The sequence below is a fragment of the Cydia strobilella genome, chromosome 1, assembly GCF_947568885.1.
Source record: "Cydia strobilella chromosome 1, ilCydStro3.1, whole genome shotgun sequence".
Classification (NCBI taxonomy): Eukaryota; Metazoa; Arthropoda; class Insecta; order Lepidoptera; family Tortricidae; genus Cydia; species Cydia strobilella.
Genome location: NC_086041.1, coordinates 8,789,177 through 8,813,630, shown reverse-complemented (window position 1 = coordinate 8,813,630; position 24,454 = coordinate 8,789,177). Strand labels below are relative to the sequence as shown.

At 38.1% G+C, this 24,454-nt stretch overlaps 1 protein-coding gene across 1 annotated transcript in view; it reads right to left on the bottom strand.

The window, feature by feature from the left end:
• The window catches only part of LOC134740504 (histone-lysine N-methyltransferase trithorax), a 30,201-nt gene extending 6,192 nt beyond the window's left edge, over positions 1-24,009 (bottom strand). The window contains exons 1-10 of the mRNA XM_063673009.1: positions 23,245-24,009; positions 20,661-21,906; positions 20,142-20,333; positions 17,695-18,068; positions 16,872-17,435; positions 16,617-16,790; positions 15,239-15,445; positions 14,046-14,207; positions 2,575-12,159; positions 2,260-2,483 (exon numbers count right to left, since the gene is read on the bottom strand). Of these exons, the coding sequence (XP_063529079.1) occupies positions 2,260-2,483; positions 2,575-12,159; positions 14,046-14,207; positions 15,239-15,445; positions 16,617-16,790; positions 16,872-17,435; positions 17,695-18,068; positions 20,142-20,333; positions 20,661-21,906; positions 23,245-23,397 (12,881 nt within the window). The 5' untranslated portion in view covers positions 23,398-24,009. The remainder of the gene's footprint in view (positions 1-2,259; positions 2,484-2,574; positions 12,160-14,045; positions 14,208-15,238; positions 15,446-16,616; positions 16,791-16,871; positions 17,436-17,694; positions 18,069-20,141; positions 20,334-20,660; positions 21,907-23,244) is intronic.
• Positions 24,010-24,454: the final 445 nt, after the last annotated feature.

Below are 24,454 nucleotides of genomic sequence, written 5' to 3'. Positions count from 1 at the left end.
AGATATTCTGTCACGAAATGCTGGAACAACATACCGCCGCCCATAAGAAACACACATTCCATTTTGTCTTTCAAAGTAGAATACAAAAAGTATATTCTGAATTTGCAGAAATCTGCTCAAAGAGTGGATCACTTGTAAGTGCCAACCTTTACTCTAATAAGTCTTACAAATATTATTATGTTATTAAATAAGCCATATATTAATATATACTTAATAAGTCAATTTGAAATATGTACCTAATATTTATTTGTAATATCTGTTCTGATCTCAATTTAGTTTAACCAATGTTAGTTAAGTTTACGTGCTGACGCGATCGCTTGGACAGGTCTCCACGGAAGACCAGCGTCAAGATACCTGAAAGGTAACTTGACATCAAGCTGAGGGGAGACCTTTTCAGTGACGTTTATGTTTTATATTAATAAAAGTGTATTACATTTAAGCAATACTGTAAGCGTCCTGAATAAAGTTATTTTCTTTCTTTCTTTCAATATCGTAGTACAGGGAGGGCCCGAATAACCCAAACAGCAACTTTAACCCATATATTTATATAGATAGATAGATATTGACAAATATATAGAAAACATCTATAACTCAGGAACGAATATCAGCGATGAACACACAAATAAATGCCCTTACCAGAATTCGAACCCGGGACCTCCTGATTCGTAGGCGGGGTCTATGCGTCATTGAAGAGTTCCGTTGTGATCATCATCAGCAGTTCCTCTTCATCAAATGTCACTTTTTTAAATGTAAGTACTTGATTTGTTGATGAAAATACTAAAATCACTATATGTATGCCTTTAACATTTGAGGAGTTCCCTCGATTGCTCATGGATCCCATCATCAGAACGGCTTTTTGACAAAAACGGGACCAATCTGTATGTCTTACAATCAAAAAAAGAATTTTCAAAATCGGTCCAGAAATGACGGAGTTATGGAGTAACAAACATTAAAAAAAAACCCGAATTGAGAACCTTTTCCTTTGAAATCTTGAAGTCGGTTAAAAAAAATGGAGTATATACGGCAAAGGAAAAAATGTGCAATTACCTTCTTGAGTGTTGACTTTAAATGTTAAAATACCACTTAATGCCAAAAGTATCATTTATATGGCCATACACTAATACTCAAATAGTAGTCGCTTCGTCCTTTAACTGTATTGTAGCGCCGTTTGGCAACCTATGGTGATTTTCTTTTGGGTGCTAGTACTACTGTAAGACAATTTATAGATTCAGATTAATGCCACGTACAGACCAAACGAACAAAGGCGAACGAAGGGTTTTCCCTGGCCTTCGTTGGTCCTGTCTGGACGGTTTAGCGAATGCCAACAAACCAACGCTCATTTTTATAAAAAATAGAACTGATAAATTAATTGATTTATTCTAATGTAATTTTCCAACATTTGCGCTTTTGTTGAAAGTATTTTTTCTCCAATATGCTCGGAAATGTTCACCTTATTGTATACTAGCGACCCGCCCCGGCTTCGCACGGCTTGTTCAACTAATTTACACAAAACCTTTACAAATTATACATATAAACATTATAAACATTCCACTCTATCTATTAAAAAACCGCATCAAAATCCGTTGCCTAGTTTTAAAGATCTAAGCATACATAGGGACAGGCATACATACAGAGCGGAAAGCGACTTTGTTTTATACTATGTGATATTGAATGGAAGAATAAATTGTGCCTTTAACTTTTTTAAATAATGAAAGAGGGAAATTGTTTTTGACGTTTTTGATGTAAGGTTTTATTTGAGTGATGCTTGTAGCTTAAATAATGATTATTTTACCTAATTTCCTCGCATGTTTGGAGAAAAGCACTATATATGCCTCGGCAGGAATCAATTCGTGGATTGGTCTTCTTTGTGTCAAAATCGAAAATCATCCACGAATTACCCTTTCCCGGCCTCTGCAATAATGTACTATTTTCCTTGCTAGTTCGTTATGGTAAATAAAACTAGCAATAATAATTATTTCCCATTTTTGAAGGCCAACGAGCGAAGGCAAACGCTGAATATCCTCCATACGCGTTCGTTGGTTTGGTCTGTACCCAGCATAATAGGCGTTGGTGCCCTAGCAGCAAAGCGTGTGACTTCCAAACCGAAGGTCGCGGGTTCGAACTCCAGCTTGCACTAAATCGGTTTTCGGAATAAGACAACATCGCGAGACCTATATTAATATATATATATATATATATATACATATATTTTACTGGTAATACTATTAGCAAAAAATATTTTATTGATCGTTTTATTACCTCGAAATAGAACTTTCTCCATCTTGGCCAGTTAATGGAGGTGGTTCTTCTCTGAAAGGTGACGCCATCCAGCTAAACATATCATGACTTGCTTTACGAGCTATTGGACCAGTACGCGCACTGCCCCATGGACTTTCTTTAAACCCTTCGCTCAAGTCCAAGTCATTGTCCCAGCTGTTAAGGGGACGACCTTGTCGTAATTTGTATTTTGTGCACCGACTCGCCTGAAATAAAACAAAAATTGTAACAAACTCTTTTTGGCGTGTAAATACATCCTTTATATTTGAAAATCGTGAACAGATTATATCAACTTACCCCAGGTAGTTGTTCAATAAGGTATTTTAAAGCATTGTTGTTCAGTCCGAGCAGATGGGCGCCAGACAGAGTAGATGGCAAATTGTACTGAATCAGAGGTAAGCCTGATTGCTTTCTTGCATTTTGGACAGCCTCTATAACTTTAGCCCAGAGATCAGTTAGCGAAGTCGACGTGTAATTAAATCCATCTTCCGAGGTTACCTCGTATATTAATTTAGGCCCATCGTCTTTTGGTGGTTTTGGTGTTGGTTTTTGCAACGAAGCCCCGTTATTCTCCTGACCTTTCGCTACTTTATTCGGTTTCTTCGTCGCAACAACGTCACTGTCGATTTTTCTATCATTAATAGGCCTTTTTGTAACTTTGCATGGTCCACTAGGCAACTTGTGTTGCACAGGAACCTTATTGGCGTCTTTTTCTTGTAAAACTTTTGGTGGCTCCACTTCTATCATTTCAGCATCTAAATTTGGTAACGACGTCATTTCAGAAGTTTGTCCAGATTCGATAATTCTATTCTGCACCACTATCGGACTAACAGAACTATGACTAGCTTGTTGTATTTCTGTTGAGAGTTGAATGGCGCGAGCGGCATCCATGTCTTCCTTTTCTTTGTTCGCTTTTTCTAGTTCCATCATTCTTTTTGACTCTTCGATCGCCTTCTCCAAATCACTGTCAATAGTTTCATCTTTAATGTTAAGATCTGGCATGTCATGGCTAACTGTTCTTTGTTTGGGTACTGCAGATGTTTTAGTAGATGTACTAGTACAATTCTTTGACGATAATTTACTTTGGCCATCACGATGCAAAGGCAACACTCTATTCATCGGCCTCATAGACATCGGGTTGACGACGTTAGTTGGTATACCCGACTGTTGAGTGGGTGGAGCTTTTGGCAATGTAATGCTAGATGTATTTTGTGATGGCAAGCTAATAGTGTTGTTAGGTACAGGTATACATATCATATTACTGTTTCCACTTTGATTTTGTAACATGCTAGTACTAGATTGAAGTGGGAAACTAATATCTGCAGCGGATTTTGATGCAATCTTTGGATCAACGAGATTGTTCTGTACGGTAATGTTGACAGTGTTATTACTCGAATTAACATTTATATTCATCGGTGCACTGTTTGGTATAGCTTGGAATGGTACATTAATCATAGTTCCACTACTTTCATTTTTCTGTTGAAATGTTAGAGGATCAGGAACATTGTTACTACTGTTGTTAGTTACTACCCGTATGTTGTGTTGCTGCGGTACATGTTGGTTCATATTGTTATCTAGGGTTGCATTAGACAACCTATTCCTTTCTGGAAGATTAATGACTCGATTATTTTGAGTATTCATTTGCATGAAGCCCATTTGACTGTTCATTGAGATTGTGTGATTTTGCTTATCAGTGTTCACAATACTAACTTTGGGGATGTCATTACTGGCCAAATTGGTGTTAGATGGCGGGCCCATGATATTCTTGCCTCTCAAATTGTCCTGGCCGAATTTATCATTTATATTCGGCCGACTCAGCTGACTGTCGATATTTGATATTTGATTAGGCGAGTTGTTCGTTGTATTCATACTGCAGCTATTTATGTTAATTTGGGCGTTATTTACCTGATTACCTAAAATTTGGTTTTGGGTGCCCGAAGTGTGAGGTTGTGAATTATTTATCATCATGTGATTAGGATTATTTGGCATAAGATTGTTTATACTGAGTTCTGAGGCGTTGTTGCAATTCATTAACATATCATGGTTCATCATGGTGTTTTGGGTATTCGCCCCATATATACCGCTGTTGTTCATTATATTATTATTCGACATGTTCGAGTTATTAACGCCCATACCGTGAATGATATTGCTGGTACCCAAATTCATATTGTTGCTTGTCGACATATTTGAGCATAGTTCGAAAGTAGATTGGTTGTTCGAAAATTGCGGCGTGTTGTTGCCTGAGCAACTACCACTACAAGGGTTAGAGATCTCATTCTTGATATCTGGTATATTAGGACCATGCATCATTGAATTGTTCATCTGGTGGTTGGAGTTGTTTCCTATTTGCATACCGTTGTTGTGCATATTACCATTATTTATGTTGTTAATTTGATGCTGCATCAGTGAAGGGTGATCCATGGAACTCCGGTTATTGGGTATTTGATTCATTGCGTTAAGATTTTGCATTACAATTGAACTGTTGTCATGTCTATTGCTGTGCAGATTTGTCATTGAACTTGAGTTATCAATTTGATTGTTAAGACTCATATTCGTTGCACCACTTGACATATGGTGCATATGCATGTTATTATCCATCTGTTGTCTGTTATGAATCTGATTAGGCAGATGTTGATGCATTCCCATCAAACTGTTATTTTCAATGTGAGCGCGATTGTTTTGCATCTGCATCAGGTTAGGGATTTGATGTTGGTGATGGTGCCCGGCATTTTCCATTGGCCTATTTTGCTGCATAACCATTTGCTGGTTACTTTGCATATTACTGTTATCTATTTGGGGCCTATTACTGTTCATATGGTGATTTATTTGTTGCATACTATGAAGTTGTGAGTTGTGCATTCCCTCCATAGATCTACTGGTATGCATTTGGTGGCCCATATTGTTAATGCCATGTGGTTGCATATTTTCTAGAACCATTCTGTTATTTTGCATATTATTTAAATTCTGCATTGATGATGACATATTATGTATGTGATTCAAATCATTTGCTTGTCTATTCATATTATGATTATTATTTATACTATGCATATTCATTGAATGGTTTATTAGATTGTTATCAGGAGTGTTGCGATTAGAAAGCATATTAGTTTGACTGTGGGATTGTTGTCCAGGGGAAATATTTTCATGGAAGGATCTGTTCACGTTCAGTGATCCTTGGTTTAACTGTTGCAATTGATTGCTGTTATCCATTTGCCTAGCATGTTGAATTTGTCCGTTCATTATGTGTATTTGATTAGAATTCGACAGCTGAGTATTTTCATGTGGAATAATTTGCATATTACCATGTGGTAGGTTTGACGTATTTATGTCATGTTGCTGGATATTTTGGTGCATGGTACTTTCATTGGTTACAGTTGAGTTAACTCTGTTATTGCTTATTTCTTCACATACTATATTCATACTTTGGTGAGTATTATTGCCAGAATTTAGGATTGGCAATTGTCCATGGGTAGCATTTGAACTTGTACACAACTGGCTTTGGTTACCGGAAACTGAAATAGTGTTCTGGTTGTGATGCATTTGAGGTCGCATTACATTATGTGGTATGATGCTGATAGCTGGTGGGCTTCCCATAAGATTATTCATGTTACTCGCTACCTGGCAACTATTCAATTTGTGTATAATCACTTGATTATTGCCAGTATCCATATTTTGTTTGTTATCATTAGTTCCCATGTTCTGGAAAGCTTTTTCGCTCTGAGAATGTTGCTGCGAATGGGATGCCATTATCTCTTGCGAAAAGTTAATATGTCCACCTTCGGCTTTCGATAGGGCATTGATTTTGCTTAATTTCAAAGATGTATCAGCATCAAAGTTGCTGTTCATGGCTGAACACGGTGGGTATATATTTCCAGCCGTAATTTGAATTACGTTATTAGACGTTGAATGAGACGTGTGATGGCTCACGTTAACAGTTGATTCAAACTGCTGAGAATGTATATTTAAACCAGAAATTGAGCTATTATTAGACATCGGTACTAAAATATTCGGGTTGACTCTTTCAGATTCATTATGTGCTTGTGGTCTACATGTAAGGGAATTGCTGATATTGTTGTGCATATTAATTGTAGGCGCGTTGGCATTGCTTGTTTTGGCAGTCATGTTCTGTAATTCTATCTTGTTATCTGCGCTGCTTATTGGAGTTAACTGAGTAAGTTGCCTCCAAGGTGTGGGCGACTTTAAGCTTTGGGTTACACTTATAGTGGGCATACTTGACGAGTTTGAAATTTCTTGTAGGTTACCACTTATCTCTATAACATGTGAATTTTCTATTTTCATGTTATTCTTATTAATTGAAGGAGCTATTGAACTTGAAACAATAGGTTGCGATATGGGAATAGATTGTATTGAAAACGATGGAGCTGAATGTGGCACCGATTGCGAAATAGCCATAACAGGCTGTCCAGTCGAGGATACTAAAGTGACACTTGGTGTCATTGAAACATTAATTGGCTTGCATAAATTTGAGCGCTGGAATTGCTGAGGAGTACTAGAAATTGTCATTCCGTGTATTTGAGAAGTAATAGGATTTATATTGTGACGCCCTGTTATAATAGACGGACCAGCATGTGAACTCATTGACATAGATGCTGGACTCATTTGTATTACTTTTGGAGTTTGCCGGTTGGCGTTGTTGTTCGCTAGCTTGTCGGGTAGAGGTTGCAGAGTTAAATTAGGCACTGGTGTTTTAACCTTTAGTGATTGTGGCGATGACTGAACAGTTTGCGCTGTAACCACGTTTGCCGCCGACGATACTGCTTGATTGACGCCATCGCCGACATTGTTTACGACGACATATCCAGTGGGAACTTCTACTATGGGCTCTATTTTACTGGCTTGAAATACTTGTGTCGTAGTTGCAGAAAAACTACTGTTTTGAGCAAGTACTCCTTGCATTGCCGTTGATACGAACTGCTGAGAAGACATCACGGTGTTCTGTACTATTGTTTCCAGACCATAATATACAGGTTGCGTTGTAGTCAAATACATGCACCCTGAAGAATCGGTAACCATTTCCAGGGTTGGAGTCGATCCCAGAATAACTTGATCATTGCAAAACTGTGGCAACAACGTTCCTTGTGGCAGTATTGTTGCACCTGGTCCCGAAGATATTAATGTATTTCCTTGTGATTGCATAGCATTTGGTAATATTGTGTTCTGACCAGTTCCAATTCCACTTTGCGGTACTACAGTCGCGCCTCCTGCTTGTAGAGTATTATTAGGTAGAAGAGTGGCTGTCTGCGATGTTATATTTCCAGATGTGAGACCTTGAATAGTTCCCTGTGGTATAATCGTAGCACCGTTTTGTGTATGTATCGTTTGTGGTAAAATGGTCGGACCATTTGGACCCTGAGAAATTATACCTTGTTGAATAGCTTGAGGCAAAATGCCAACATTTCCTTGCGGTAGTAATACTGGGATACCTCCACTAGGTACGGCAACCAATCCTCCCGATTCGGTTTGTTGTATTTGAAATGTTTGAGGCATAAGTCCACTTTGCGAGATAAATTGTGTTGGTGTGGTTTTAAAATCGCCTTGATGTCCAATTGTCGCAATGTATTGCATGTTCTGATTTTGCTGTTGGGACAAAGCTTCAACATAAGCAGACATTATATTCTGATTAGCCACTGGTTGCATAATTATTGACGGCTGGCCAGACTGGTTATTAGTCTGTAATTGAATCACAGTATTACTGGCACCAATTGGAGATTGATTGATAGTGGTAAATGTCTTTTCAAGTTTTGTCTGCCTTTTGATTGTAGTAGGTTTTGGTATTGGTCGTCCTCTGCCACGGTTAGTGGCTTGAAAAATAGGCTTAGGCTGTACCGGTGCTGGCTGCTTTTTAGGAGACTTTTGTGGATTGCCAGGCAAAATGATATGTTGTTTATGTGTATTTGGAGATGTTAGTCTTTGAGCAGTCATTGCAGGTACAACTATGGTAGGATTTCCCTGTATTTGTGGTCTAATCATTGGTTGAATATTCTGTATGATTGATGCATTTGGCATGCCTTGAATAGAATTCACAGGTAAGGTAAGGGATGATGCGCTAGCCATATTAGGAAAATTGGCAACTTGACTTTTGCCCTGGACCATAGTTGTGATATTTGCCTGGTTTGATGGTATAGTTAAAACTTGGTTCGAGTTTGAGGAAATTACTTGTATGCCTCCTGCACCTGACAGAAGTTGTGCCATGTCAGTTCCATTTTGAATTTGCTGTATGTTCGAGTTAGTATTCCCAGGCTTCACGCAAATATTGTATGGAAGGACACCAGGTTGAGTGATGATTTGTGGTGCCATAATTTTCTGTCCACCTGCTGCACTAGTTTTAGGTGGTAGTAACATTTGTGGTGTTACTACAATCTGAGGAGATGATAAAACTTGCTGATTAGCCGACACTTGAACATTTGTGGTTTTGCTTTGATCGAAAACTACTGTTCCTGATTTCATCTGCTCTGTTATTGTCATAGTCATTTCATTTGCAGGACTAGGTGACGGTGTTTCAACTATTGTGCCATTAATCGTGATCTGCCTTGTATTGATTGAAGTTCGTCTGGCTGATATACTTTCTGCTTTTACAGTATTTTCTGTGTTACTCACTACACCTGTATGTATAATCATGGGTTGTGCAAAAGCACCTTGAAAAGCATTCTGCAGTGTTGTCAATGTTCTATTTTCAGGTGATTTTGGGTTCTCACTCTCACTTTCGCTCGTTGACATCATGTCACAGGATGGAACATGTCTTTCATAGGATTCCTTGTTTCTGTACGTGCATTGACATCTGTCGCATCGTACCGGCTGTTCTATTTGTCCGGAAATACCAGATCCATCATCCAAAGGCCTCATAACCAGTTCAGGCTGTCCGCTAATAGAATTTCCGGCAATAGTTACAGTATAAGTACTTTCTGAACCACTTGCCCTATAGAGAAATTGGTTTGTTTGATTTCTCATAGTTTCATTTCCTGGATGATCTTCAGCTCCATCCAATTGTGATATTGGAGAAAAGTCATCGTCACGAGGACTGTTTGGCCGCGAACTACAGGTGCTTTCAGATCCTGACCAGTCTGCAGTACCATCTAGTTGCGATATTGGACTGCATTGTATTTTTGTATAAAAATCTATAAAACCGGCAGCGTAATAGCCATCGGATTTGTCAGATTTTTCGTTTTTGCTTTCGTCCTTTGGTTTGGGTGAAGTAGCGCGGTAATTGATACCACTTGTATGTGGTGCTTCCTCGCATATCGAACTGCCACTGCTGCTACTACTCGGCTCAGATTTCACTTTCTTATCTACTATAGAATCGATTTCTTTAATAGGTTCTAAGGCGTTATCTACTGTTGTCACTCTTTGTGCTGAGGTTGGTTTACCAGTGACAGTGGAAGTTCTGCCCATTTTGCACCGTTTAATAGTAGATGATAATAAACTGGTATCAAATTTGTTATTCCATGTAAGGCTACTTGATCTTTGTTGTCCTCTGCCAGTTGATAAACTTTTTAAATTATGGTTTTGTAAAAGCATCTCTGACTTACTTCGTTTCAATTCCTTACTTCCAGACTCTAATCGCGCGTTAAGTAATTCGTCAATAAAGTCTGTTGCTGATCGTGCATCACTATTTTTGTCATCCGATTGACCAATAGCGCCGTAGAACTCGTTTTTCAAATCCATTGCAACAAGGTCTTCATAGGACATCAATTTAGGAAAAATGTCTTGCATTGAAATGCCGTCTAAAAGGTCGTGATTAAGGTCTTCGAATATAGCATCTTTAAGTTCAGGTGGTAAAAGATCTGCTGTATTTTGAGGTTCTTCTTCATCTTGTTGCTCTTGTTTACAGACATTATCTAACAAGTGCTCAACGACTTGCTTAACAGCCAAGTCTTCTAAAGTTAATGCATTACCAAGTTTAATTGGAGATTTTTCATTTTTAAGTATAAAAGCTGGTTTTGCCGTTCCTGTTTCCAGACTTTGATGCCAAGCGCCTATTTCAGCCATAACACGATCTACGACGTGCATATCTGTTGAATGGTCTACAGTTATGTTTACTCCAAAATCAAATCCAGGCATTGGTTCAGCCAAAATTAGTTTGGTTTTTATAGTGTATCTCACTATCTTCAAGGGTTTTTTACAAGACCAAAACAGGCGAGTACATGAAAAGTCAACAGGCATCAAATATTCTTCATAGTCAGAAACAGGGGGTACTATCTTTCCAACACTATTTACTGTCAAAGATCCCATTAAAAATTGGACCTTTTTGATTTCACTGTATCTCTTCTTCTTTTTGTCAAGTTCTACGTAGACTGGCCTTGTAAGCTCAAAGTCGGCGTCTTTTTGCAGGCTTACTTTTGGAACATCTTTACCATGTGTTGGGCAAAATACTCTTTTATCGTCCATAAAGGCACAATTTTCTCTCCTTGCACATGCATAGTGATATGTTTCGCTGCAGTTCTTGGCACAGCAGCCTACACTAGCACCTTTTATTTCACAGGCAGCACATTTAATCATCTTTCCTCTTGATATGGCTGAATGGACATTTTGTAAAGAACCATCAATTTCTTCAAATACTTCTGCTGACCAAAGGGCACAGTTAGCATGAATCCAATCGTTTTGTCCACAATATAGTAATCTCCCTTCCTTTGCAGGTGAACCATCTCCAACAATTTTGCAGAGCACACAAGTTCTTGAATCAACAACAGGGTAAAATTCCAATAAGTCTTCATCTTCATTCTGACCTTCCACCTCTAACTTTGGTACAATTTGGTCTATTGGTCGTTCAATGGACAGAGCAGCTACATCAGCATGCTTGTCATCAGCCATTTCATGATCTTTCAGAGATTCTGTATCTTCCTGTTCTCTTTCAACTTCCAAGTTCGGTTGAAGACAGTTATTTTCACAGTCAAACCATGGAAATGTTTCTGAGAATAATTCCTTGTATATACGTTTTAAATCTTCATTAATTGTCCTTTGAATAACTTCTCGCATATCATGATTAAAATCTTTCAAAGAAACATATTCATCACTGTTAACTCTTTTTTTTATATCAAGCAGCGATGGTGAAACTATTCTGCTTAATTCGTCAATACCAGTAGCAAGACTTGGCGTACTTGGATTTCGTATTACAGCTGGGCTTAATTCTTGTTCACTACGTGCTTGCAAAACACTTTTTGCTGGCTCATCGTCATCAGAAATAGCCTCATATTTGTCATCATGTACAGTGGTCGGCAGCATTGTTGTTGCCTTTTCCGTTTTCTGAATAGGATTATTTTCATGGACCTCAACACAGGGGGTATCAAATTCCGTTTTGGTGCCAAAAAGCCCAGTAGTAAAACATATCTCCTTGTTTTGCATAAGAGGTTCTTGAAGATTGACAACTTTGTGCAAAGGGTGGGGAATCCCTTCTTTTTCTATATCGTCTTCGGCTAGTAATGACGAGCAATGCCATATTTGAGACGACCGTGGATCGTCAGATTTCTGCATAAAGTTATTTCTACGTCCTCTTGATGAATTTCTGTATACTTTAGTCTCAGAAGTATTCTTTAAATCGTCATCAGCTCCATCGAAATGCAATTTTCTTATCGCTTGGGGAGACATAATTCGGTAAGGCTTGTTAGGCACAGGAGTATTTTTGTGCGGCGTTAATTTAAGAAGTGCGCACGCCTTTCTATTTTTCGCCAGAAGCTTTAATAGATGTAATAATCTTCCCTTAAGGTGTTCAGTCAGCATTTTCCTCCAGGGCGGGTTGTTGGGCATACACTTACAACAGATATATTCAATAGACGGTGGGAGAGCTGACAGGAGCTGGTACTCCTCTCCTGATAAACCCTCACAGCTAGCATGAACCCATCGCGCACACCATCCGCATTCCATCATCTAAAAAGATATACAAAATAGGATAAAAGAAACAGAATTTTTAGTTAACAGTATGTTTAGGTATTTTATTTATTAATATCTGAATTACTTGTACTAAAGTAATGCACTGCATATTTCCATGTAACTATCTCGTTGCAATTTTATAGTTAGTTCTGAAGTAGAACAAAACAAAACCATTGTTTTTTAAGGGGGTGCAAAAGTAACATTTTGCTTTGAGAAAAGGAAACAATATCATCACAAATAAAAAAATTGTGCAGCATGGTCTGCATTAATTTTAATTAGTAATAGCATGCAGTTATTTTAATTTAATTGTACTAATATTCGAACACAATCGTTGTATTGTTATATGAATAAATAATAATAATACACAAGATTACACGCCAGTAAAGGTCATCTTCCTCGCGTTGTCCCGGCATAATATCGAAGCAATATAGAACGAGTAAGTTATTGCTGTCTCTTTCACGTATAACAACGAGTTTAACCGAGTCTCCGAAAGCCGAGTGTAACCGGTAATTTATCGTTCCCCGCGAACCATAAAATTCCGTCCTTCTTACCGGTTAGAAGAGAGAACGTAATTTTTTAGTTCGCGATCCATCAATTAACCGGTTTTTAACGAACGAAATAATATAACGGTTTTGGAACAATATTATATTAACAGGTATTTCAATACCGGTTCCGAGCCCTGCCATAAACAGATATTTTAAATTCTGTCATCAAAAAATCACTTTTTAACATCACCTATTCGAAAAACGGCTTTTTATTCCCTTAGAGATCAACGTAGCACTTTTCTTACCTGCTAGGAGGCATCAAAGTGCCACTTCTCTTCCCTGCTAGGAGGCATCAGTGCCACTTTTCTGCTCTGGGACACAATTTTTTTTTTGGAATGAAGTTCCTTATCGGACGGTTGGCGGAGAACAGTGTAAGATTTTACTGTCACGAAAGTCCGTCACGGCCGTCTTTCGTTCAGTTCCAGCTTGTACAAAATATATTTTTTTTAATGTTTAGTTGTTCTTCCTGCGTGTAAGTCGCATTTCTGAACTGATTTGTGTAATTTTGTGAGCAGTTTCGATAATTATTATTGTGTCGATTGTTTTTTTTTTTGTATTTGTTAACACATTCACTGCCCCCAACGCACATGTGCGTTCACCGTCATACAAGTTTGTTCCTAGGCCACGCCCCCTGGCAGTGAATGCGCTAATCAATATTATTCAATATATACGTTTATCAATAATAATATACTTCGTTCCAACCGAGAGTTCCACGACACACGCATTTTTAGGGTTCCGTACCCAAAGGGTAAAAACGGGACCCTATTACTAAGACTCCTCTGCCCGTCTGTCTGTCACCAGGCTGTATCTCATGATCCGTAATAGCCAGACAGTTAAAATTTTCACAGATGATGGTATTTCTGTTGCCGCTATAACAAATACTAAAAAATACGAAATCCTCGGTGGGCGAGTCCGACCCGCACTTGTCCTTTATTTTTTAATGAAAATGAAGTTGATTTCCTCATAGGTGTTGTGAAAAGCAGTATCTGTCACATGGTAGCAAAATTATTTCCACCTTGGGTTACCACTTGAATCCTTCGCTTCGTTCAGGATTCAAAGTACGCCCTCGCCGTAAATATGTCACTTTGCTCCCTTGGACACAATGTACTATGTTCACTCTCTGTCGTGGAATTACCCTTTACCATTCTCTAATTACTAATAGCTTCACAAAAATATATATGTCTCATCATAATGTGCAGTCTGCTGCAGTTGACCCCCCATGTATAAGTTTGTTATCATGGAGTGATATGAGATATGAGTAACCAAATTTTCTTGGCTTTCTATCGTGGGATAAAGAGCAGAGTATCCAAATAAAACATGCAAACGAAAAAAAAATACCTTGCTATCAAAGTCATTGTCCCTGTAACATGCTTGGCACAGAGGACAATAATTGCCCTTTTGTCGTAGTTTAAAACAGGGTCCGCAGAATGGAAGACTCCCTACGAACTTGCTCACGCGGCCGCTGTCGCAGCTCTTGCATTTCAAGCATGTACTGCAAATCTGCAAAAGACGACGAAGTATGAAGGAATACTAAATAAAAAGCTGTTTTTGATTTCCTGAAGTATTTAAGTCACATGGTTGTAAGTTGAAAATAGACAGAAATAGAGTTAGACCAAGAAAAGTCTGCATTTTGATAGCACACTCAGTGCAAGTGTTATTTATACGTCATAATTTCATAGAAGTTTGACGTTTAAAATAACATTTGCACTGCGTATGCTATCAAAATCGCTGCAGACTTTTCTTGGTCTAACTCTAGAAATAAACCACCCAAGAGCATGTCGGGATCTATTAGGGTTCTGTAGTTTGACCTCCTTCACAATAGGTGGATTTAAAAGAGGGCTTCTGTAGATAAGTATGAATTCCATTTTATAGGTATGTAATGAAACATATACCCCTGCCTGATAGCAGCTTTACTAACGATCACTCAGGTAGCCGCGGACAGACGGCCTAGTTGACTGCGGAACCCTAAAAATAATTGTTCACTGACTCCCAATAAACAATCGACAACCCCTTTTATACAGACTTCCAAGATTTCACAAGGAGGAGGTTCTCAATTCGGTTGTTTTTTTTAATTATGCAATTTTTAAAACTGAGTCCGTATGACCGTTTATCTTCGTAAGGCCCTAAGGCCTATCTCACCCGCACCGCCCGCTATCCTGGTATAGTTCGTCAAACCAAATTGTCAGTAAATAAGAACAAAAAAACTATACTCATCATTTTCTTTTGGGTGCTAGTACTAGTGTAAGGCAAAGATAGTATGATTATCTCTGTCTATGTTTGAAAAGAGACAGTCCTTTGACAAACTATAGGTACTAACTACTTCAATCATTGAAGTAGTTAGTAATGATTTAAATTACATTGAAGTTCAATGTAATTTAAACCATTTCAATTGGAACAGACTTTCATTTATTGTGTTTCGTTTGATTTCAAAACGAAAGAAATTCGACCATATTTCATTCACCATTGATTTCTAATTCAAATGACTTTTTTTGTATGGAGGATACCCTTTGGAGGTCGTTCTACATTCGTACCTGTGGCCAGTCGCTCCTGTGCTGCGGCGGCGCCGCGGGCAGGCAGGCGGCGTGGTAGTGGCGCGCGCAGCTGCGACAGCGCAGGCGCGCGGCGGGGCGCGCACAGGCTGCGCACGACACGCAGCGCGCGCACGTCCAGCCGCCGCGCGCGCTGTCCTCCGCGCACCACGTGTGGTACCACTCGCAGCATGAGCTGCACACCAACATCTGAAATTACAAGTATTTTTAACGCGAAACGATTCGTTGGGTAAACACCGAGACACCGACCGAAGTACGTGGCGGACCGAACTACGTACTAGTAAAAGGTCCACGTTATGCGAGTTGCACATATTTGCGTCTAGGAAAGGAAAATTCATTGCAAAATAAATCACAGTAACTCATGTTAAACTCATGTCAACGTCAAGGATGTACAAAAACACGCACACGATTTCAATTTAGATGTAGGTATTGTTTAGATACAATTTATGAATAAAAATATCTGGCGCTGTTTTACATTGCTTAACATTTTTCATTTTGTCGGTTTACGACATCCAATGCGGTACCTAATTGTAATCCCATTCAGCTAATTAAACAATAGTTATTTGTTTTACAAGGGGGAAAAGTTGTCCGAGCAAGCAATAAATCCCAAAGTTCAAAAAATGGAATCTTGAGCGTTGAGACAGTTTTAAGGCACAAGGGTTAAACAAATATTGCCACCGAGTGAAACACAAAATTTTTCACCACACCAATGCGACGAAAATACTAACTGTAAAATATCAAACAAAATCAAATCCAAATGAACGTTACGTACTCAATATTAAAGGCTCTGCCAAACACAAGGCGCGACGCAGCACCGCGTCCGCGCCGCGTGATGCCTGTTCAAACAGATCGCGCGCGGATCGCGCCGGCCTCGCGCTCTCAACACGCCCTCATCGCGCGCGCGAACGCGGCGCGATGCGGGCGTGACTCGCGCCCGATACAGCAGCATGCGCGCGCGGAGGGTTTCTCATTCACGTCCGACTGATGTGACCCAGCGTACCGCCGCGTCCGCGTCTCGTTCGCGCGCGTCCGCGCCGCGTGGACGCGCGGGGCGCGGCGCCGGCGGGACGCAGTCTGTTTGACGTCGCTAACCTGTTAGCATGGGCGGCGGTCGCGCCTTGTGTTTGGCCGAGCCTTTATCATTTAAAAGTCAATACTAGTCAACATCAGGAAACAACTCAAAATTTGCATCAGATTGCTTTGCCCTACATGTGGACCAAATGCAACTTTCTAATTATCTTTTGAACAATCAAGAGTCTTTACCAGTTGGTGTGGTGAAAAAACTATTTTCGGGTTTAGATGGAATGGGATGGGGTTAGAACCCATTTGAAAAATTACAAAATAAGAAACATATTTTTACCTTCTCTTTCCCTGCACTACCACACAAAAAGCATAACCTCGCGACGGTAAATGGAGCGGTTCCGATGACACCAAATCCAGAGCTACAGACTTCATCTGGATCATAGCTTTCCCAAAAGTCGACGCAGATCAGTTCTGGCCGATTTTGACTGAACTTTTGAGATCGTCCACGCATCTGTAAATATATATATATTGTTTATGATATATTTAGACTGGACTTTGAACAGTAAATACGTATTTTAGTTTTAAAACTTACATTTGTGATGTTTGTTAGGGGCTTCATGACAGTCTTCTTCGGTACAAGATCCATGACAGTCTCATCTTCACTAGACTCTTGTTTGGATGGAACTTTAATAGATAGTTCTGTATCCTGTATTTTTCTTTTCTTTGGCTCCTGCATTTCAACATCAGCCTCTTTTGCAGGAGTCACTTCACACAGTTGTGCAGGAGCCTTATTCTCGGTATCCATTTCAATATCACAGCTAGGCATTTTAGGAGCAAGAACATCTTCTTCAATAACAGGTAACAAACTGTTGTCTTCTTCAGATGAAATCGATTTTTCTTGCTTTTCTTTTTCTTCTTGGGTAGGGAATGTGGCAATAGGTTGTCCTAAAACAATTGACGCACTTCGGCATACATGTTTGACTCTTGGCCCCTTAAGTTCAACCTTCTGGCGTTTAGGGTCTTCAGACTGTTTAGAGTCATCTTTATCACCTTTATCTTTCTTCCGCACTTTAACCCTCGTTATACGACGCTTTCTATTCTCACTGAAGTCTTCACCATCTTCTTCAGCTGAACCTTGATCTTTTTTGGTCTTATCCTGTAAGTAGAAATATAAATATGTTATTGGTGACCATACATTTAAAAAAATTGCCCTTACAACTTTCTTCTTAAAAGATTGAAATCTGTAAAGGCCAAAACAATTTAACTTTAAATAAAGTAAAGGGCAGGGTATTTACCACCATGCTTTAGATTAGACTTTATATAAAAATAGTGGAGTTCAATTTGCGTAATTTCTGACATTTTTCTACCTTATTAAGCGTTAATATCTAACTAACTTAAAGATTTCCATGACATACCTCAACTTTTTCTATTAGTTTTTCATTGCTCTCCTCAGACTTTTTATTAATTTTCAAAGGCATAAAGCTTTTGCTTTCATTCTCAGTGTTATTTGGTGGTGCATTTGTCAGTGCTGGTGTAGATGTAGATGAGCTTGTCCAAGTGTTGCCAGGACCTAGCCTCAATGGATTAACCTGAACTATAGGTCCGGAGAGCTTGACGCTGGCCCTCATCGAAGGAGGCAGCATCGCAGTGAGCCCTGCCCTTACGCTCGGCGGCACTTGAAATGCTCTTAGACACATTTTCAGCCAACAAGCCGGACACCGCGATCTGTTTTCAGAACGTACTAGCTTCCATTGTTGCGATCTCACTATTGGAGGCACAATGCAGTTACCTGGAAACGTAATTTAGTAAAGATGAATGAATGATAATTCGGAGTTGACTCAGATTTTACTCAAAAATAAATAATATTGACTAACTATTAGTGTAACCCGTTCGAATTAAAAAACCGCAAATCGATGTACAGGTTAGCCGTTTGGCACACGCATACTAGAGGTCAGAACAAAATTTTTGACCTGCAGTTCCTAAAAAAAAATTCCCGGGGGGAGTGGTAAAACATTACTTTTTTGTATATTTTTGGTATCATACGAAAGGGCTTTTTGAGGCGATTCTAAAAATATATCACATCATTACATTTCGGCCATTTTTTTTTAATTAAAACAAAAAAATTTTTTGTACAATATACCACAAATGATACGTGATATCCTCATATCCAACCCCAAGAAAGCAATTTTAAAAATAATATCATTAACAATTTTTTTTTAATTTTTCAATTTTACAAAGTGACACAGGTCTACTTCAACACCTATTTACCGAGACTTATGGAACTGTACTGCAGATACGGTACATATTAATCATAAAATGATACGTAATATCCATAAATCGAACGGGAAATCTTTAACCCTTTAACTGCGCTTTTTCATCAGTTGGTATAGTTTGTTTAGTTTTTGACACAAAATATCAAGGTTGTATCCTTCAGATACGATACCTTATCGATTTTTCTTTGTACAATATACCACAAATGATACGTAATATCTTATATCTAACCCCAAGAAAGCAATTTTGAAAATAATTTCATTTAGACTTTTTTTTTAAATTTTTCAATATTGTAATATTGAAAAATTATACACATGAAAAATATTTAAAAAAATTCTTAATGAAATTATTTTCTAAATTACTGTCTTGGGGTTACATACCAAGATATTACGTATTATTTATGGTATATTGTAAAAAAAAAAAATCAGTAAGGTACATACAGGTGGGCACAGGGATTCCGACAGACTTTAACCGTGGATTCCTGGCAGTGTTACGAAAGAAAAATGTTATATCAACATGGGTCCAAAATTGCCTAATTAATTTACTTAATTTCTGGAACAAAATAAATCAATTAACGATAGTACTAACTTGTGAACGTATCTTTAGTTTGAAAGAGTGAAAAAGACAACATGCGACACCAATATGACACTTTATCTAGTCTAGTTTATAGCAGGTGACAGGTAAGTTTACTATTTTTAACACTTCTGCTTTGCATGTGTGATTGTTTGTGTCTTGGTATGTATGATTACGTCACATAAGGGCGTGTTAGCCTTGAGTTTTTTTAACTTCGAAATTACTAAAATAATTGAATATCTCGTAAATTAGGCTTTCTATGGCATTGTTATATTACTTTTTTTTTATCCAAATAGGCACTAGAATTCATGGTTAAAGTGTGTCGGAATCCCTGTGCCCACCCTGTATATCGTATCTGAAGGATACAATCTTGATATTCTGTGTCAAAAACAAAACAAACTATACCAACTGATGAAAAGGCGCAGTTAAAGGGTTAAAGAGGTATTTCCCGGTCGATATATGGATATTACGTATCATTTTATGATTAATATGTACCGTATCTGCAGTATAGTTCCATAAGTCTCGTAAAATAGGTATTGAAGTAGAACTGTGTCAGTTTGTAAAATTGAAAAATTAAAAAAAAAATGTTAATGATATTATTTTCAAAATTGCTTTCTTGGGGTTGGATATGAGGATATCACGTATCATTTGTGGTATATTGTAAAAAAAAACAGCCATATCGTATCTGGAGGAGCCCAAACTTGGTATGTTTCGAAAATTCTTTTTGTTTTAATTTAAAAAAAATTGCCGAAATGTAATGATGTGATATATTTTTAGAATCGCCTCAAAAAGCCCTTTCGTATGATACCACACACGATAGGTTTTGGAAAAAAAAATTTTTTTTCCAAACAAAAAAAATAAGGTTTTACCGCTCCCCCCGGGATTTTTTTTTAGGTGCTGCGGGTTAAAAAAATTGTTTTGACCTCTAGTATGCGTGTGCCAAACGGCTAACCTGTACATCTATTTGCGGTTTTTCTTTGTAATTGGGGTCGAGCTTCCGCTATATTGGAATACTAACCTTCTTCTCTCATACATTGCATGACAATGGTACCATTTTTGTGTGCTAATTTTTCTCTCTTCAAAAGCTTTGTAATAAACTTTCGGCAAGACTCACAAGAATAAATCCCAAACTTGCGGGCTTGCTTTACGAATTTGTAGAATCGTACTGCACCACATACACCACACGTCACTGTGGTTGGAGGGTTAGGAGCTACAAAAAAGATAAAACTTATCACCAATCCTAAATCAATCACTACTGTGATAATGTAAATAAAACCTTATTGAATATTGTCTTCGGTTACCGCGATAATTACTCATGAAATAAAACTATGAAAACGGATTATATTTACAGCGTTCGTGGTCAAGGGGTCACCCGTTGACCACGAACGCTGTAAAGGGTTCGAGACGTCGGGATGTATTATAAATTCAATATACGCGATATAATCCGTTTTCATAGTTTTATTTCAAAACCTTATCGAATTATGTTGTTCCCAGTTGAAAGTAAGAGTTTTCAGTTTAAAAATTAATAAAAACTCACATGTCGATGTTGGTGCTGAAAAAGGACCATCTAACCCAGTAGTTGCTTGAGCAGGGGTATTTAATTGTAATCTGGCTTCCCTTATTATTACTTTGCCACTCAACAGTTGACTAGCAGATGACTTCTCTCTTTCTGGGCTAGGTGGTGGCTTTTCTTCCTCATCCCCACTCCCCTCCAGGCTATCACTGTCCCAGCTTTCTTCAGATTCTGAACCACTACTAGTGCTGGTAGAACTACTTGCATCTGATATGTCCATAAGTTTACGCATTGCATGCCCAGCTCTCTCCTCTTTACTTGGCTTACTTTGTTCCAAGGCTTTGCCTTTCTCTACTCCCTCTACATTAGAATTTTCATCTTGTGAATATTCTGTTTCTTTATTCTTATTAGAGAATAAATTAAGCTTGACATTGGGCTTTCTTGTATTACTGCTGAGACCAGGAAATGAGTTTGTTGTTTTGTCTTTGAATAAGTTGGATGGTGTTAAAAATTGTTTGTCTCTAGGTTTTTCAGTGTCATTTGTAACATCTGAAGCCTCATCTTCTAATGTATCATTATCTCTGTGTAAGTTGTTAAATAGAAGTCTCTTGAGCTTAGGCTTCTTAAGCACCTTTGCCGAGCCCACAGTACCAGTTGTAGTGGTTAGTTCTTCACCATCTATAAATCTCTTATTTGGTTTGATAACTCGAGATGAATGAGCACTTCTGACAGGCAGAACAAACTTTGATGAGCTTCCACTCTCTTTATCAACTGGAGATAGGTTACGAGGTGGTGGTGAAATACATCGGCTGTCACTGAACTGCGAGAACTTGTTCATGGGCTTTGACAAAGGATTTAGGTTTTTCCTTAAGTATCCTTCGTGATTATCAGATGACTTTGAACTCAAATCTGTCAATTTTGCTGGCTTAAGTATGCTGTTAAAAGTAGAGTATTCTGTTTGTTTCAATGTTGATTTCTTTTTGATAATAGGCACTAGAGGTGCATGATGTTTCAGAGGAATCTTTTTTAAAGGCAAGAAAATATCTTCACAGCTCTCAACTGTACCAAAAGTCACAGTTTTCTTCACTGGTTTTGGTTTTTCCCCTTTAACTGGCTCCATTTTGTTTTGTGAGCGAGTGCGAACAGGAGATTTTGAATCACTAGATGTAAGATCTGGGTTATTAATGTTGTTTACTGCAGAGATGTTCACTAAATCTTCACTAGACCCATTTGTTTCATTTACATTGCAATTTTTTTTCTTTTCTTCTTCCTAATAATGATAAGAAACAATATTTATTGTTACGAAATCAATTTCTGTATGCTTACAGTACAGTATATGCCATTTTAATATTAGTGTTATGTAGATTGCAATGCCGCTTTAAATAATCGTCGTTATAATTATTAATTGTTATTGAGAAAGGAGTGTCTGAAGCAGGAATAAACTTAAATGTCGTTTATTTGTTTACAGGTCGGTATTGTTAGTAAAAGTACCTACAATGTAGGTTAAACCTTGTAAAGTATTAAAAATAAATCTTTGTTAACACATGAAGTTATTTTTTATTCCAATCCATATCAACAAAAGTGAAATCATCTTATACAGAATGTCCCTAGCCATTGGATAAAGCCGAAATGTACATATGCATTAGGGTATTTAGAACCATTATACAAAGAATCATAACAACCTGTGTAGCAGTTACGAAGAAATTAACAAATTACAATTATTTAGGTAATAAATAGTATGAAACCTTCTTCGACCTTTTTGATTATTATTTTTTAGGGTTCCGTACCCAAAGGGTAAAAACGGGAGCCTATTACTAAGACTCCACTGTCCGTCCGTCCATCTGTCTGTCCGTCTGTCACCAGGCCGTATCTCATGAACCGTAATAGCTAGACAGTTGAAATTTTCAGAGATGATGTATTTCTGTTGCCGCTATAAAAACAAATACTGAAAACAGAATAAAATAAATATTTAAGTGGGGCTCCCATACAACAAACATGATTTTTTGCCGTTTTTTGCGTAATGGTACGGAACCCTTCGTGCGCGAGTCCGACTCGCACTTGGCCGGTTTTAGTTGCAAGGTTTTATTAAACTGTCATTTGTTGATTGATTTGACTAAGTATTTAATTTTCTAACCTAACTTATGCAGGTAAATTTTCTAGCACTCTTTATAAATCTGTCTATTAATTTCTAGGTTTACTATTTTACACATCAATAATTGATGAGTTTTGTTTTGTTAAATAATTATTTAAGCCAATAACAAAAATACTACATTTACTCATGAATGCTACAACAACCATAAACAATAAATATGATCTCTGATTCAATTTCTAATCTAAGACGTTATCTAAATAAATATTAAAGCAAGGTATCTAATTCTTTGTTCTTAGGGCCTGCACGAGAATTAAAGAGTAAATTTTGTTGACATGAAATGGAATACCTATTGAAATGTCAAAGTACGTTGTCGTATTTGACGCTTATTACCATCGCCCCATCGTTTATGCTAGTAGTTATTACGTAAACATTAATCATTTCCGCATATGCTACACTTAAATTTATATAACGCATCCGTCAAAAAAACAATGTCAATCAGACTAAAGTAGCTTTTACCTCTTTATCCCCAGCGAAAACATTGGCGGTCCCGCCGCGAGCGAGCGGTTGGCTCTCCGGAGCATTTTCATGGTAAACAGCACCCGATAATACACTAACACGTTTTCTGTTCTGGAATTTGAGCGGTTTGCCAGGGAATCTCGACCTTCCCATTTTGCTTAACACGTAAACGAAGGACACTCAATGCGCTCCCAGAGATTGCGAATGCGAGGCAACTGGCGCGCATGCTCCGGTCCGCGCGCTCCGCAACGCCATTCCACTCATTTATGCAATGTGTACAACAAATTACGACGCAGTTCTCATCATATGCCCGCCCAAACATAAACACTAAATGCACCCTTCACATTATTTACTATACGATCACTTTACACTCTTTTTGCAAAAGACGACATCATCCATCATTTTAATGGTCGTTAACGCCGTAAGTCGTAACGCTTCCATTCAACGTTAGTAGTAAAACAAAAGAGAATGTCTCTTCGTGTTCTAACAAAGCGTCAATATCACTAAATCCGTGTTTTCTTTCATTTAGATAGCACAAACACTATTAGTTATTGAAATCAATCGAAATCGTCCATAATTTGACAAAGATGGCTGTACACCGTGCGTTAACAATAGCAAGCACGAGTGATTAACGAGACGAGACGAGGCGCGCGCGAGGCCGCGGTGTGAACGACACCTGGCTCACGGAGGCCAGTTATGGATTTTGAACCAATCGCGACGTTAATTCGGACCGGTATGAAAACAAACATGTCGCTCGCTATTCACTGCTGTATAGACGCCTCACTCATTTCTGTATCAATAAAAACGTTATGATCTATATAATTACAATCTGCGCGACGGAGCAGGCATTCTGGCATTCACGATTATGATTCGCTCGATTGAATTACGATATGAGAGGCAGCAGACATTGTACAAAGTTGTAATGTAGGTATCTATACGTTTAGTAACTTTAGTAGTATGATATTTTAATTGTCGTGATAATAAACTCCTGCCGGGTTCGATTCCATTTGATTGCTTATTTTGATCCTAATATTATAACAAGCAAACGCTAGCTAGAAGTTTCAAGTGATTATTTAACTTTACACGAGCCAGTATATAATTTTAAGTATTTAACGTATTTTATTTATTTATTCTAATCAAATGTTAAAAATAAAACTGTAATTAGTTTGACCGTGGAAACAGGTTGGTATCAATATTTTTATTTTGGCCT